Source organism: Aegilops tauschii, chromosome 7 (genome assembly GCF_002575655.3).
Source record: "Aegilops tauschii subsp. strangulata cultivar AL8/78 chromosome 7, Aet v6.0, whole genome shotgun sequence".
NCBI classification, from domain to species: domain Eukaryota; kingdom Viridiplantae; phylum Streptophyta; class Magnoliopsida; order Poales; family Poaceae; genus Aegilops; species Aegilops tauschii.
Genome location: NC_053041.3, coordinates 18,721,679 through 18,739,116, shown reverse-complemented (window position 1 = coordinate 18,739,116; position 17,438 = coordinate 18,721,679). Strand labels below are relative to the sequence as shown.

Below are 17,438 nucleotides of genomic sequence, written 5' to 3'. Positions count from 1 at the left end.
CAAGACCATGCCTGCAATATTGGTCACTTGTCAGTATCCTGCACTAACCAACATAGCAGAGCAAACGAGAAAGAAGATTGAAACTAGACAGCTACCATCCTACTCATGGGCCGAATTGAGCCCATCAAAGTCAGCTCTCATTCTACTCATTCTGTGTGGAGTAATTTGCGTGCTCCATTCACCGACTTGAGTACAAATTAAACACCCATCCACCCAGTTCATTGCGGGCATTCAGCGGCGACTAATTACAAGTTAAAATTAAAAAGCGAATGATTCAAAGAAAATAAAAGAAAAAAGAACCGACTGACCCGATGGGCCGGCCGATTGCTTTATTGGCCTGAGACTCTTAACAAATTCGAGTCAACTGCTACAAAGAATCGCTGCCTATCTACTAGCTGCATGTTGTCGACAGCAATAGTCGAGCTGTCAAATGATTTAAATTAATGTGTTTAGATATATACTTACACAAGAAGACAAGACATTTGTTATATGAAGATGCTTAGCTTACAAATTGGCATATATGTATAGCACGAAAACCTGTTTTTTTTTTAAAAAAATCTACTATAAATGCTTAGCTCCACATACCGGCACACTTGAAATTAAACTGTAGATCACCGTATTTAAATCATTTGATAGCTAGATCGGCACACGGATTAATTGAGCTCATTATATTTGGTACTAGATGGAATCTCTACCTTAGCTGGGCAACCCTTTTGTCATGTGCTGTTTATATGGAATTTAAGTTTGGATTGTCAAGGTGGCTGGCTGATGTTTTTGCATCATACGAGCGGTGATCTGCGTGTGGATTTATTTTCGCCTTCCATATGTGAAATTAGGTTGGCACAAATAATCAAATAACCATTTGTCTGTAAGAACAACTTCTGCATTCTATTGGTCAAAATGCATATTCAGTGGTACAGGCAAATTCTACACAATTTAGAACAAGCATGCTTGTCATTTACAGCACGTAGATGCACGATGGATGAGTTAGTTGATTTGAATCCTTAGCAAACTACATCAGAAATTGCTGGGTGAATGGTCGTTTGACATTCACATCCAGTAGCAAAAGCTAGGTATTAAAAAAAGTGTTTTGTAACAGCAACTGATCATTCCTTTTTTTAGAAGGTCCTAAGGTGGGTTTGAAGCCCATCCGAACTATTGGGGAACATGGGGCAGATGGTATCACCACGACACTAGGAAACTCTGCGTCCAGGCCATTAAAATAACTTAATTGATTGAAGAAGAGCATTTCCAGCGCCACAATAGCACGTCGGCAGCGATGATTTGCCTGACAGCAGAAGGGAGAGGTTAATTGTGGCTGTTTCTGATGTCTCATAGGATGTCGATGACTGCTATAGGGTGTGAGCGGGAGTAACGGCAAGCTCTCGAAGCGACATCATGCATGGGGCGCTCCCTTTAGGGAGGAGCACACATTTCAGGGTGTGCTGTATTTGGGTTTCTGTCTCCTGGATTTTTCTGGTTTCTTTCATTGTTCACCGTTTTGTGAACACTTTTTGTAGGTTATGGGCAAATGTCACTGTATAGTTGTTCTCAACATTAGTTCATCGATATGTCCATGCATGCAATGCAAGAATATAGTAAAAGATTTGAATAACCAACTCAATGTCTCAAATACACATAGGGTGCTCGGGGTTGAGCCTAAGTGATCACTTGGGTTCAATTTGTCATGAACTACATCATAAATTTACACACAAATAGTTCCTTCCACATGTTTCTTTACGATGTTCCCCTTGTGAATCCGATCAGACAAAGAGGCACCTCATATCATGGTGTGGTTTCGGTCACTGTATCAGTGGCGTTGGTATTGGTATTCTCATTGCTAGCACTTTGGTCTTTCCTATGGTAGAAGACTGACATTGTTGCATAGACTGCAATGTAGGCCAGCACTGGGATGATAAGAAGGATGACGTTTCTGGAGGTTTCCCACTTTCTATTACTGGCTGCTGCATAGGCCACAAGGAGGCTAAACATATCCAGTAGAATGGCCGTATGCATTGGCCATAGTGGCAGATTGTGATTGTGAAATGTTGTCAATGGAAGCAGCATGACGACTACCACGATCGAGGCCATGAAGGAAGTGGAGTTGCTGTAAAAGAAAGCATAGTACCGGTGCTTGTTAATGTCGTGGAGGATGGGGTTGCCAGCAGAGTGTCCATTGTCGTTGTCTTGCCACAGGCCGCCTGGTGGTTTTAAACCAGTCTGGTATGTCATACTTGCTGCCAGGATTCCTAGCAACATCAAGTATTCAAGCATATATTTCTCTTTGTTGCTGTTATCATCTGCTTCTCCATCTTCACCTTGTCTGAGTTGCCTATCTGGTAGATCAGCTTGTGGTGAACCAGCTTGGTTATGACGGATGATCCAGAAAATTGCTACCTGTGAGGCTATGAAGGCTAACACTGCACCAACCAAGGTTAATACATAGAGGGAGGTCTTGAGATGGCGCGAGCTTCCAGCAGCATAGGCACCCATAAGGCCAAACATGCCAACAACCATGCACACATAGAGCGCATAACAACGTATGCCTGGCCTATATAGCTTCGGATTTACGAGAAGAAGGATTAGGGTTACGGATGCCATGAAGCTCAATGAGTTGCAGTAGAAGAATGCTTCGTAACGTCGAGGGTAATTGTCGAGGAGTACCGGGAAGCCCGAACGACGTCCGAGCCCCTCATCATCTGATGACCAGAAGCCACCAGGTGGGGTGAGACCTGCCTGGTACGTGAGAGTAGCAGCCAAGATGGCAGCCAGAAGTAGCAACTTGCGCTTGCTATCCAAATCTTTCACTGCGGCATCATCCGCCGGCTCAGGATCATGGTCTCTTATGGTGATATGGACGATGACGTAGACGAGGACAAGCCCCGCCAAGGCAACAATGTAGATGGATGTCTTTACATCCCTGGTGCTCCCAGCGCCATAGGCAGTGATGAGGCCAAAAAGGTCCAGCACCAGAGCTGCTTCAAGTGTGTGTCGCTTGAGCAAAAACCTGCTCTGGAGCATCATGATGACGACCAAGGATGTGACGAAAGTTGCCGAATTACTGTAGAAGAACACTCTATAACGAGTTGGATGTGTCAGTTGGAGCACTGGATGGCCTATCTTATGCCCATCATGATCGTCTTCCCAGAGGCCGCCTGGTGGATCAAGTCCAGCTTGGTAGGTAATGGTCACAACAAGAGTAGCAAGGAGCATAACAAGATGGCGAGTGTTTTCTTCGTGTAGGATGTCCCTGCGTCTGCTGGTGCCTGCATGCATTTTTTGATCAGAAAATCAGCTAATTAACTAACAAATAGATAAACAAAAATAATATATATATACATATAATATATTCTAAAAACTCATTGTTATATATTGTTTTGAATGTGATCTCACAAGATACACATGAAAATTCCACTTACACTTCATATGTAGTTAGACCATATCTGGGTAGTCTATATTACCATTTTGATTGTGTGCTTATACTATTATTAAGATACCACTAAATGAAATACTTAACAAAATTTCAAGTGAGCTCCTAGTTTTGGCATATTTTGAAGTGGAATAGCTCCACACACGACATTTTCTGGACGGCATGTGTACGATGGTAGGATCCCACATTCCTTATTTACGGAGAAATTTAAACTAATGATTAGCTTGTGTCATGCATGCGTCGGCCGAAAAATTGTCGGTTGTGTAGCACTGCTCATTTTGAAGTACCTTTGTATTTGTACATAAAGAAGTATGTGACATGCCACCAGACAAAAAGTGTCTATAATACATACATACTGTTATGTACTTTTATATGGGAGTATTGATACTTTAATTTATGCTAGATATTCCCTACATTGTATGAAATACTCGTGGGTAAAACTACATATGACGGTGGTAAAAAGAATTCTATGCACATAGTTCTGTTAAATTTTATAATAGAAATTAGTGGCCAAAAGAAAATTGTGTTAAGAGATCGTGCATCTCCATATCCAAATGCTCGCATGCCATACCCAAAATGTAAAAAGGTAAGCATTTGTAAATGGAGTAACATATGGTTGGGTAGCTAGGCATACCTCGAGGAACGCTGACAAGCTTCTTGAACCATGCTAAGACAGAACTATGCACATTCGCACATCGTTTCCAACCAATGGTGTAAGTAATCAACAGCTGGAGGCATACGCAGACAGGAACCGCAATGGTGAGGGTAAGGACAAAGATGGTGTTGTCAGCCTCCCTGCAGCTCCCAGCAGCATATGCCCCCATGAGGCCTAGTAGAGCGACGGCGATCAACCCATAGAGTGCCACGAACCGTACCGAGATGGTCTTGCTCAGCTTCTTCTCCAGGAGCAACACGATGATGAGCAGGGATGCAACAAACGAGGTGGTGTTGCAAATGAAGAAAGCACGGAACCTCCCACGTGCTTGTAACACTGGATCACTCGGACGGTGGCCATCCTGGGTGCTACTCCAGAACCCACCAGGCGGGCTAAGCCCGGCCACATATGTAATGGTGACCACGAAGGTTGCGAGTAGCATCAACAAGTCGATCTTCTCTTTGTCATGCTTCCTGGAGGGTGAGTTGGATTGGGCACCAGTACCATTACCATTGGCGGGGATGCGGATGGAGTTGGATTGGATTTCATTCTGAACACCATTGGTGGGGATGTGGATGGAGTCGGGTTGGATTTCATTCTCAACCCCATTGGTGAGGATGGGGGTGGGGGTGGGGTCAGAGTTGATTTCATTATCAAAACCAATGGTGGGGATGGGGTTGGAGTCGGATTGGATTTCATTACCATCATCATTGGTGAGGATGGGAATGAGGTCAGAGATGATTTCATCATTGTAACCATTGACGGGAATGGGGTCGGAGCGGGAATTATCATCACCATTGTTGTTGGCCCTGTTCCTGGCCATAAGCCAGAGGTAGGAGAAGAAGACAGCGAGGATGACATATACCAGAAAGGAGAAGGCCACCCCCGAGTAGACGGTGGTGAATGTATCCCGGCTACTCCCAGCGCCATAGGCCCCCATGAGGCCAAGTAGGTCGAGCGCCATCACGGCCCGCAACACCACCGTCCAGGATGTGCTTTTCCTAGGCAGAATGATGAGGATGAGGGAGATGACGAGTGATGTCGCCAGCGCGGTGGCGTTGCAGTAGTAGAAGGCGAGATACCGGCGGTAGTGCGTATCCCGGAGGATCGGGTCGCCCACGATGTAACCCCCTGAGCCATCCTGTTGCCAGGATCCCCCTGGCAGGTTCAGCCCTGCGACGTAGGTCACCGTCGCAACCAGAGTCGCCAGCAGCAGGAGCTGCTCCTTGAACTCGTACAGTTTTGGGTCGGCGCCTGCAGAGCTGCCATTACCACTGCCCTGGCTCTGGCTCTCCAGACGCTCGGTGGATGATGCTTCTGTAGCTACCTCGTTAATGGGTATGGAGGCCATTTGCTTACTTTGCCATCAAATGGATAAGCTCTGGCTTCAATTTATATCATCCATCAACTAACTTATATATTACCAAGTCTAGAGTCAGTGCACGATATTGTTAGTTGGAACTGAGAGCCCGCCCACATGTCCACTTGGAATCGGTTCCATTCCCATAGTTTGTGTGATATTGTTAGTTGGAACTGAGACTAGCTAGGTCGCTTGCCCGGTGGTCAATTTAATATCTATCTTCTTGCATAGTTGTACTTTGTCCTCACTTGGTTGTTAATTTTATTTCTTCTAGCCTAGTACGTAATAGTTTGTGTGATCAGACACGTCAGAATTATTCTGACAGATCATTGCTGAATAGTTAATGACTAGCCTATATTTGTTAACGAGACTGTACAAAGGCTCTCAGGCCACAACTATGGGTGTTTCTCCTCATGTAGTACATTGACAAACCTCGGCAAATTCCAAGTCCAACCTCAACCCTAGCACATATTCGACACCAGTTCCAACAAGACAAAACTTGGCCGACGACTTTCAATATGATTGGCCTGATACCATAATTAAGCAAGGTCAACTAAATCCAACTTGCATTAGAAATGTACAACCACCTTCGTATATATTCTTTTTGTCCTTGAATTGTTCCACTAGCGTGCTCCAATCAATCATGCCCCAACCACTGCATTTTAGAAAATCGTTTTCCATCCCTAGCAATGGACCCACAATTTGCTACACACATATTATAGGGTTCATTAGACCTGCTGCCGTGTTGCTCAAATCACTGGAATGATGCACCAAGAGTTGACAGGGCAAGAGATTCATCTTACATACTCCATGGTGCCTTGTTCATTTGTGTTTTTTTTTTTTTTTTACTTATTTTGGTTAATGCCGTAGATATTATGTGTTTATTTCAGTGTTTTTTTTCTCCTGCACAAATAGTACAATGCGTGAACTATAAATGCTTTACAATTTCATATAAAGCATAGGAACAGCTCCTGACCTTTTGGTTAAAATTTTGAGAATAAAGCGTTTTCAACCTTTTTGGCCAGTGAGCTTGGGCTAGCACTTCAAATTTATAGAAGATTCCTCTAATATTTTAACCACATATTCAATCTCAAAGAAATGAGTAGCACAGGCAACAGCTAGCATGTGAGGGATGAAATTAAAACATATGCATCCAAGTAAATAAGACATGTACCGGGAGTAAATTGCACAAAACCATCACTTTGTAGGCCAGGTTTGCGAAAAACACTACAATACATTTTTTTTTGCAGAAAACACCACGTCTACGGTAATCATTTTGCAAAAAACACTGATCGGCGGCGGGGGCTCAGTTAAGTGAGTTTATGACAAATGGGGGCCCCCAGTCAGGCTGACGTGGCACCAGTTTCTCACACGTTACATGAAAACGTTTGCTGGATGTGGGGCCCGCTTGTCAGCCTATCAAGCCTCTCTTTGGCATTCCATCGAACAGTTTTAGTGCAGCAGGCCGGCGGACAAAGGCCGGCTCGCGAGTCTGAGCGGGGCGAGGAAGGTCAAGGACGGCAAAGACCGTGGCGCCCGGATGCGGAGGCCGTGCTCAAGGATGGAATCCGCGGGGGAGCACTGGCGGCGGGGAGGCCTCTGCCTTGGCCGAGGGCGGACGATGGGCGGGCTCTGCCTCGGTGCGGCAACGACGATGGCGGGCTCTGCCTCAACGGAGACCTCGCATGGCTCGCGAGGGCGCAGGGATCCCGTTGCCCCCTCGCAGTCCTCAACTCTTTCCCCAAGCCTCGGAGCTCCTCCCCCTCCAATGGCCGAGGTGCCGCCGCCCGTCCCGTCGGCCAAATTCCTTGCCAGCAGCCCTCCCCTCCCTTTCCTTCAGCGTAACCGACTCCTCTGGATGCCCTCGAACTGCCGCTGCCCCCAAGTTCCTCCGGGGAAGCCCTGCGGGCGCCGCCATCGCAGCTCTTCAGTCGTCGCGGCCTAGCCCATGGCGGCAACGCTGCAGGCCGTCCCATCCGACCCCGCAGCCACCCCCCGAACACGGCGCGGAGAGCCTGTTCCAGAGCCGTCGCCGCAAGCTCCCTCGGGCCCCAGTCGACGCCAGCGCTGGCGGCCACAACGCTCCTCTGTCCAGCGGCGGGAGGTTGACGAGCACGGAGCACCAGGTTTTTTTTTCTTTTTTCTTTCAATGACAGGTGGACCCCACTGGGCCACACATGATGATAACATTTGCCAACGTCGCAGTTACTTAGGCGGTGTCACGTCAGCCTGACTAGCGGGCCCAATCTGTCACAAACATGCTCAATCGAGTCAAATCCGCCGATCAGTGTTTTTCGCAAAAACATTACCGTAGACATGGTGTTTTCTGGGAAAAAAAAGTATTGTAGTGTTTTTCGCAAACCTAGCCTTTAAAGTGGTGGTTTTGTGCAATTTACTCCGTGTACCTGCTATATTGATTTAGTTCTCAGATCCAAGTAAACTGATGAACACAAGGAAAGCTGTCAATCTTATCTGCGAAAACATACGACATATCATTACCAAATCATCAGCTTGTCGCAAGAAGAAAGCTCAAGCACATACAAAAAAAATGTTTTCTGGTTCGTCTATTTGCTGAAACAGATGAGACGAGTTAACCAACTCATAACCGAGGTGGCTCAAACAAATACCATTAGGTGCGAGGTTAAGCAAGCTATTGCCACCAACGCCATGATAAGCATATGCTAACAAATTCTTACAGCTAGCTGCAGAAGTTTCAGCAATTCTGCCGATAAGCATCTCATAACCAAGCTGCCGAAGTCTCTGCTCTGTGTCAAAAACTAGAACATTTTTCAAAACAAAAAAAAACTGATGGGGTAGCACACCATGTTTGCGCAAAAAAGAATGTACTGGTCTCATTTGAACACGAAATAAAAATCCTGCAACAGATCAGCCTCGTTACCAAGCCGGTGTGCACCCCAGAGTTTCATAGAACATTTGGCTGCTGTATTACCAACTCCATGCATTAGGACGAAGCGCCGTTCACTCAGGATGGAGCACAAAAGCAACAATGTTTGGGCCAAAAAAATTCACGGTCTAATTGATATTTAATCGAAAATTTCCTCCTTTTATTCTGAACATTTCAAAACAAATCATGATAAAAAAAGTAAGCGAACTAAATCTGATATTTATCTTTAAAATATCCTCCTGTTTTCCTGAACATTAAATTAGTGTTCAGTTCGACTCTCAGAAAACTAAGCACTTCGTATGTAAAAGCACCTGCGACCTCCGGATCCATCTTCATGACGAAATCGATTCTAAGACGGAGCACACTAGGGTTTGAGCTAGACGGGGCTAGGCATACGCGCTGACTTACCTCCGAACGGAGCGCGACGGCGATGGAGGAATCTCAGCGGAGTAACACTTTGGCGGCGAGGAAGCCTCCGCCGCCACCGCGGCCGGCGACCTCCACGCTGCTTATTTTTTTCTGAGGTAATCTCCACGCTGCTGTTGTTCTTCAGTCGTGAATCCCTCACAACTGGGCCTATTTCTCAGTTGTAGTGGCCAGTTTTTTTTTTTAGAATCTCGCAAAGCTTTATTACTGCATCAAAATGTTCAAAGGTACAAAGACAAGATCGCCGGGCTGGCCTAGCCAGGTGTGACGGCCAAACCCTAAAGATAAAGCATACTTTGCGAGATTATGGGCCTCCATATTGGAGGTCCTATACTCATGACTAAAAGAGCATGAAATAAAGGTAGTTGCTCGAGCCTTGATCTCCTGAACAATGGCACCAAAATTTGCTGAGCTTCCTTCCCTGATCGCATCTACCACCACCTAACAATCCGAGGCCACCAAAATTTGGTTGAGATAGAGATCCTCTGAAAGTGCCAACCTCCCGTATAGCTAGTGCTTCGAGCACCTGAGGGTCACGGAGGCCCCTCAGAACTAGTGTTGAAGCTCCCATGAATAGCCCCCCTGCATCTCTGCAAACCACTCCAACTGCGCCAAAAATGCCCGAGCGAGACACGGCAGCGTCCGCATTAAACTTGAAGTGGTCAAAAGGTGGCGGCACCCACGTCCTCGGCCGCGGTATTGCTGTCACAGATGTTCTTTCCTTCTTCTTCAAGAATTCTATGTCCGACAAGTAAGACTTGATGAAATTGTCGGTGGCAAAAGGGGTTTGGAAGATCTCTTCATGTATGGCCTTCCGACGTGCGCTCCAGATAGCCCACAGGGTGACGATCATCAACGTAAACTGCTCCTTTGGAAGTGACTCGCTCATGGCAAAAAGCCATAGCCTTGCGTCAGGTTCCGGTGTAGCCAACATGTGCTCGACAAGCTCGGCATGTGACAGTGCCCATACGCATCGAGACGCACTGCAATCCAGCAAGGAATGGCGCCAGCTGTCCTGTCCTCCACATAGTGGACAAACACTCGAAGTAGCCATGTGATGATGGCTTAGAACGTCGCCTGTGGGGAGCGAGTGCTGCGCCAAACGCCACGCGAAAAATCTCAGCTTTGGTGGGACTGCCGTTTTCCAGAGGGAGTTCCACCCCCTCATCTCAGCTTCAGAGTTTGAAGGATCCTCCCGTTCCTCTAGCCATGCCTCGCGCCCGATCTTGATTCTGACAATCATCTTATAAGCTGACCGTATCGAGAATCGTCCCTTAGGATCATCATTCCATGCCCAAAAATCTTCCACCTCCGCATCAAGAGGTATGAAGACCTGTCTGACCAGCTCCTCCCACCATTCAACCATGGTATGATCGATCAACTCTGAAACCAGCTGTGGTGGTTCATCCATTAAAGACGCGATCGGCCTCATCATTCCATTCCGTGGGATCCAATTGTGGTTCCATATGCTCGTGGACGCGATCGGCCTCATCATTCCATTTTGTGGGATCCAGTTGTAGTGGCCAGTTGAAAGTGTAAGGTCTGTCGAAAAACAAATGAACGTAGATATTGGGCCCAGTTCACCCTTGTTGCTGGTGTTTGCTTGTTGGGCCTGCCAGGCTCTGGCGGTTGCGCGTTCAGGGTTGGGCCACCACATGACATACAAGCTAACACGTTATTTCGTGTTGCTAAAAAAGAAAATACAATGTTATTTCGTTCAGCGTCAAAATAGTGTAGGAGAGTAACTAATTGAGGAGCGCTCCTTCGGGAGCCTCCCCAAGGGTAGCTTGGCACGCTCTCAGCTGCCGCCACAAGTCGCGCTTTGGGCTCTCTCTTCAGATTTTGTATTTTTATGTTTCCGCACACGTTTTTTCGGCTTTTCAGATGTTTTTTTCGGTATTTTCGGCTATTTGGTTTTCCATCGGCTTTTCTTAGCTTCTCGACAAAAAAAAAACTGAATTTTTTCACACGAAAAAATGGGTTTTTTTCTTCTGCAAGAGGCACGGCTGTGCCTCTCGGAAATGGGAAAAATGCATTTTCTTTTTCTTTTGCTTCCACGAAAGGCACGTTTTTGCTTCCATGTGCCTCTCGAAAACGAAAAATATTTGTGTTTTCTCTTATTTACTTTTTCCTTCCACAAGAGGCACGGATGGAACCGTGTCTCTCGGAAACGGAAAAAAATTGTGTTTTTTATTGCTTCCGCGGAGGCTCGGCTGTGCCTTTCAGAATGGAAAAAATGTGTTCTTTCTTTTTCTTTTGTGAGAGGCACGGTTTTGCTACCGCGAGAGGCACAACCGTGCCTCTTGGAAACGAAAAAAATGCCTTTCTAATATTTTTTCGTGAGAGGCACGGTTTTGTTTCCGCAAGAGGCACAACCGTGCCTCTCGAAAACGAAAAAAATGTGTTTTCATTTTTTTCTGCGAGAGGCACGATTTGCTTTTATGAGAGGAGCGGATTTGCTTTCGTGAGAGACATGGCCGTGCGTCTCGGAAACGAAATGAATGTGCTTTTTTCCTTCCGCGTGAGGCACGAATTTGCTTACGCGAGAGGCACTCTCGGAAACGGTTTTTGAAAAAGGAAAAAATGTGCTCTCGGTGTGGTGGTTTTGGGGAATTTTTTTGTCGAAACCTATCAACATAAGATCTAGTTTTAAAAATCTCGATGCAAAGAATCTGGGGCTTCTTTTTCGTAGATCCGTTTATTCACAATTTGAAAAGGTAGGAGTGATCTTACAGTGTGAATTGCACCGCAACGAGCAAACTATTTTATGTCCTGCCATATGATCCATTGCTAGTTCCGTTTGGGTATCTGACGATGCTTGTTTCTCTCCTGCAGGAGGTGCACTACGGATGATATATATAGCCCTTTGTTTCCCTTCCCGTTGCTTCTGAATTTCTGATTGCTGCCGCTGTCTTCTGATGGCATGTTTGTACAGCTCAAACCTTCTTCGATTTTGTTTGATTCAATCAGATTTCTCGTGATATTTGTCAGACTTTCTTTCGTGCACACCAACTATTTATGTCAACTCTGACACAATTATCATTTAGATGCATAGTTGGTTGTCATAAACTATGCTTCAATGCAATGTCGTTACTTCCATTGCTATTTATCTGGAGGACATATGAAGCTTATATGTTATAGTTCCCTCGCTGCAGCCTGCAGGTGGCTGCCTTTTATGTCCGTGGTCTATACTTGTTTTTTTTTTCCTTTGAAGCTAATCCACTTTGTAGCTGAGATGAAGATCATATTGTTTGTTTGTTTGTCTGTTTTTTGTAAAAAGAGAGATAAACAAATCTTTCAGTGTTCACTGTTCAGAGTAGAAATAACAGAAATCTTGATATCTAGGAGGAACCGGAGCAACTCTGCTGGGAAGTGAGCAGGGAGCTTCGCAACCATCCTGTGCTGCCAACGGAGGAGTACCGAACAGGCCCTGAAGCGACCAATCAGGATGGGAAGTGAACGGAGGAGTACTGAATAATCCACTTTGTAGTTGAGATGAAGATCATAGTTTCCGGGCTCCCAGTTTCTTGAGGAGTTGGAGTTGGGGTCAAAATTTCGTGGGGATGCCACCGCCAAGTGAGTGTACTGGTTCTAGCGACACATCCAGCGAGCGCAAGTGATTTCCTCTGTAGTCTGGCCATATCTAGCCCAGGCCAGTGCTAGTGATAGAGAAGCTGTTCTGCCGAATGGATCACTCGATCGCGGCGCTCTCGTGAGAAGCTGGCGATCGGAAGCTTGCGGTGGAGTTCAGGATTTTGCGGCCACGGAGGAGTACTGAACAGGACCTAAACCACAACGTCTCGAAACAGAAACAGTTCTTTATCATATCAGTTTGGTCGCTTAGACTCTCAACATCCATTACCAACTGGGCTCCTCATGCTTTCTATAATTTGAAGTACCCCTTTGTTGCCACACTTTACAGGAAGTTGGAATTAGCAAATCCAGCACATGCTCAAGCGTGGAATGATCAAGCTCATGATGCAATTAATGTGACTTATGGCGGCGCATTACCTGATTTTCTGTTGAAGGTTGTATAATAGCAAGGAGCCAACTGGAGGAAGGTATAGTCCAATGGAAGTACCAGAGGTGCACATCGGCTAACCTTCTGCTCCTTCTTTGCTCAATGGAAGGATTACAGTCTGCTAACCTTCTACTCTTTCTTTAGGAGGAAGGCAGAAGTTGGTGTTCATAATCTGTAGCATTTCATAATGTCAGGAATCTTTATATTTAGGAGGAGCTGGAGCAACTCTGAGAGATGAGATTTGAGTGTGATGCATATTTCTGCAACTGATGAAAATGTTCTGAAGTATGGACCATGATCGCCCTGATAACTGGTCACTTCATCTACATCCCCTTTTCATGTTGTCATGTTGGATTTTCCATATACTTATGGTTCTTGGTATCATTTTCAGTTTGCAAACATGCATCTGCTGATGATATGTACTATTGATGCCCTGTATTTGATCTCAGCTGGGGAGAAGACGTTGAAAATGCAAAGGACTACACACGAGATGCTGCTAGTAATTAAGCATTTGAGATCTCAGAAGGAGTTTACAAGTTACAATTGTTGGCCCAGATGATAAATCGGTTCTTGGGAACACCATGGAATGGAATGGATGATCAACCTGATGAGAAGACCTGCTGAAAGTGAGTTAAGTCGACTAGGGGGGGGGGGGGGGGGGGGTTGAATATGCGATTTTTACAAATTCGTCATTGAGGAATTTCAGGGTGAGGAAATTCCTAAGTCACGAACAACTAGCAGCGGAATAAGTAATCAAGTGTAAGCATAGCAGAGTAACAACATAGTCATCATGATGAAATGAAAAACAAACACAGAGCACAAGTACCGTAAACACAGGATAAGCAGGCTGAAGACAAACTGACTGAAGAAATAGGATTGAGTGAAAGTCTTCAGTCACAGTCTTCAAACAGTAATGATCTAGTACAACAGTAAGTAACTGAGGAAATGGAGGGGTTGAGGAAATAGAACCAGTAGCTCGGTGAAGACAGTGATTGGGTAGACCAGTTCCAACTGCTGTGACAGTTGTACGTCCGGTTGGAGCAGCTAGGTATTTAAACCTGAGGACACACAGTCCCGGACACACAGTCCTCACCGTATTCTCCTTGAGCTAAGGTCACACAGACCTCGCCCAATCACTCGTGGTAAGTCTTCAGGTGACTTCCAAACCTTTACAAACTCGCCCACTCAGCGATCCACAATTTCCTCTTGGATGCTCTAGACCATGACGCCTAACCGTCTGGAAGATGCACAGTCTTCAAAGGTAACAAGCGTCGGTTCCACACAGGAACCATCTCTTCAGTGATGCTCAATCACTTTTAGGTTTGTAGGTGTTTGGGTTTGGGTTTTCCTCACTTGATGAATTTTGCTCAAAGTCCTCGGAGGATGGGAAGCTCTCAATGACAAGTGTCAGTTTCTCTCGGAGTAGCCAACCAGCTAGTGATTGTAGGGGGCGGCTATTTATAGCCTAGGGAGCAGCCCGACATGATAAGACATAAATGCCCTTCAATGATATGACCGTTAGGTGGGTAGATATTTTGGGACAGCTGGCGCATAACACAGCAACGGTCGGATATTTGATCTATCAAATTCCTCGGGGCTATCATGTTCCTCACTTGTAGGCAATCCGCACTGGCGAATTCCTAACTCCTCAGTCAGAACAAATTCTTCAGAGACCAGAAGAACTTCGTCTCTGTCACTGAAGAGATTGACTGAACTGTATGAGATTTCCAATGGCTTCACTCGAAAGAATTGGTAGGTGTAGGATTTTGAGATGAACATCACTTGGAAACTTTTCCTTAGTTTTACATCGACCCCCTTTAACAGTACAGTGTTTCCTATGACTCAAGAAAGAGAAAACGAAACCACGAAAACAAAAGTCTTCACGCTTCATATTCCTCGCATGAATATTAAGTCTTCACGGTCACACCAATTTCTTCACTTTCAAAGTCTTCAGAAAGCCAAAGTCTTCATTCGAAGACATTCATTTTTAGGGGTCGACTTCTCTATAACTATCAAACTCCTCATAAACTTATAGACCTATGTACACTCACAAACACATTAGACACTTAACCACTACTAGGAAAAACATTACCAGTAGTGTGGGCTTTTTTCATACCAGTAGCGTGGGTTCCCGCGCTACTGCTATGGCGCTACAGCTATTTTTTAGCAGTAGCGCGTGTTTTGCCCGACGCTACTGATAACCAGACGTACCAGTAGCACCGGTGCCCTACGCTACTACTAGTTCACACCAGCGCTACTACTAATGGAATAGTGGTAGCACATATATGATACACCCACGCTACTAGTAACTAATTAGGATTTAAAAAAATAAAAATCTACCTATTCCAGTTTAGACGTACATTTCATAGTACTCACATACATGCATTTAATAATATGTACATTTTATGTGTACAGGCCATCATACATATCTGATATAGATAATTAATACACATATATATACACACACACATAACCAGCATCTAGAGGCTGGCCTCTGAAATGTGCAGAGTACTTCCCCGCCGCTCTTCTCTTCTCCAATTCAGTTTCAACCATGGCAATAAGCATTTTCTCAGTTTCAATTTTCGCAACCTACAACAGAATTTCAGACCAGTCAGCTAACTTTTTGATATAAATGGCCAATTTCAGAGAAATAAACAAATTAAGGCGGTTCAACAAATTTCCATGTTTTTACCTGAACATTGCCATGGGGATCTCTTTCAAGCAAAAGCAGCTCCTGAATGGTTTTGGGCAAGAAGTCAAACAACTCCCTAGATGCTGGTTCAAGCTTGCTTTTCCAAGCCCCTGCCTCGTCAACAACATCATGTGCCAAAATTTCATTCAATTCTGCAATGAGTTTTTGAATATGGAGAAGAGAAAGAATGGTATTAGCTGTAGGTGAACGCAACAGAAAACGAAAATTTTCGGTATAGCGAGCACGCCCAGGACCACTATGGAGACTGCATACAAGGTTTGATCTGATCCGTACCGACTCGAAGCGCAGCGGAAGAAGAGTCGATGTAGATTGTCGGTGCAGATCCCCGCAGCTAGGATTTACAACCTCCCAACCGCGAGGATGTACTCCCTCTCCGGACAGCTCTTCGGGAGGCGGTCGGATAGTCCCCCGGACGATGTCGCGGACAGCCCTTCGGGAGGACCCTCGAAACTCGGACGGAGACTCGGACAGCCCTTCGGGAGGACACTCGAACAGCCCCTCGGGCAAAAGATCGAAACTGCAATCTCTCTACGGGGTTGCACACATACGGTGTCAGCTATCCGGCAGGGCTTCGCCCTCCAGAACTAGTTCCTGCCGGAACCCAGACAGCCTTACGGCTCTACGAAACTCTTTTCGTGGGAGGGAGAGAAGAAGCCAGATAATGCATGGCATGTGTATGAGAGCAAGGGATCAAGATATGGCAGCCCTCACCTCCTCTATTTATAGGAAAACCAAGGGGTAGTGTGCCTCCACAAATTACCAAAAACCCCCATGCATTAGGTCACACATGAGGGTGTTAAGGACAAAATGGGATGCCATGTGGAGCTCCAAGGAGCTCCACCACCCATGGCCGGCCACCCCTAGCCCCCCCCAAATGGGGTTCCTTCCCTTGTAAGCCACTTCCTTCTAGAACTTTGACCAAGTCCAAAAAGGTGGCTCTCCAAAAATATCCCAAAAAGCACTTTCACTATTCACGACGACATTTTTTAGCGTCCGTTCGAACTGAAAATATTTATGTGGGCTTAGAACATTTCCAGTCCCCAGTAAAATAATTTTCAACGCGTTCCGAAAAAATTCCGGTTTAGTGATTTCATCTGCAAAACGCTGAAGTGGCTCCGGCAGCTCCGGAACATTTCCGGTTTTTATCTCAGAAAATTCCAAAAAGCTTCCAGAATGATTCTGGCACCCTCCAAGAATTATCAGGCATGTGCCGAAACCAATTTGACTTAACGGTATATCCCGAAACAACTTTTCGGTATCATCGAAACTTATCCGATGACCTCTCTCTGCGGTACGATTCCGCTGTCCGAAACCATTCCGGTGTCCGAAACCTTTTTCGGTGATTTTCTCTCAGTCTCCCTGTCTAGTCTTCAGCAGATAGATGACCCTTAAGCGTGTGACCCTATAGGTTCGGTGAAGTATAGACATGACCCGGAACCCCTTCCGATCAATGATCAACATCGGAGCCGTGGACACCCATATTGACCCCTATACCCACACGAATAAATATTCGAGTGAACCTCCAGTTGCAGTGAGCTATTCCTTTTGCTTCACGATATGTCACAAACACCCGAGGTGAGATTTATTGCATTCCTGTGGATCAACAATTTGTCCAGCATGCAATTTACCTCGTTACCGGTTTTGTTCTCTTTTCTCGTTTCCGTGTTCCGGCATCCCAGTGATCAAATCACAATGTGTCTGGCCAGACGATGATGGATACCGTTACACCGAGAGGGCCCGAGTATATCTCTCCATCGTCGGAGGAGCAAATCCCAATCTTGAGCTATCTTGTTACTTCCTATACTTTTCCGTGAACCCGTAAGCTGCCGTAATAGCCACCCAGTTACGGATGACGTTTAACGAACCCCAAAGTTCACGAAGAAAGCACGAAGGAACTTGATACTCTCATGGTCTAAGGAATTATGCAA

The 17,438-nt window shown here is 45.7% G+C and overlaps 1 protein-coding gene across 1 annotated transcript; it reads right to left on the bottom strand.

Moving 5' to 3' along the window:
* Positions 1–1,718: 1,718 nt before the first annotated feature.
* LOC109734002 (uncharacterized) lies at positions 1,719–5,436 on the bottom strand. Its single transcript, XM_020293217.2, has 2 exons — positions 4,065–5,436; positions 1,719–3,266 (listed from the first exon to the last, which is right to left on the bottom strand). Exons 1-2 carry the CDS (start codon positions 5,434–5,436, stop codon positions 1,786–1,788), a joined length of 2,853 nt encoding a protein of 950 aa, XP_020148806.1. The 3' UTR covers positions 1,719–1,785.
* Positions 5,437–17,438: the final 12,002 nt, after the last annotated feature.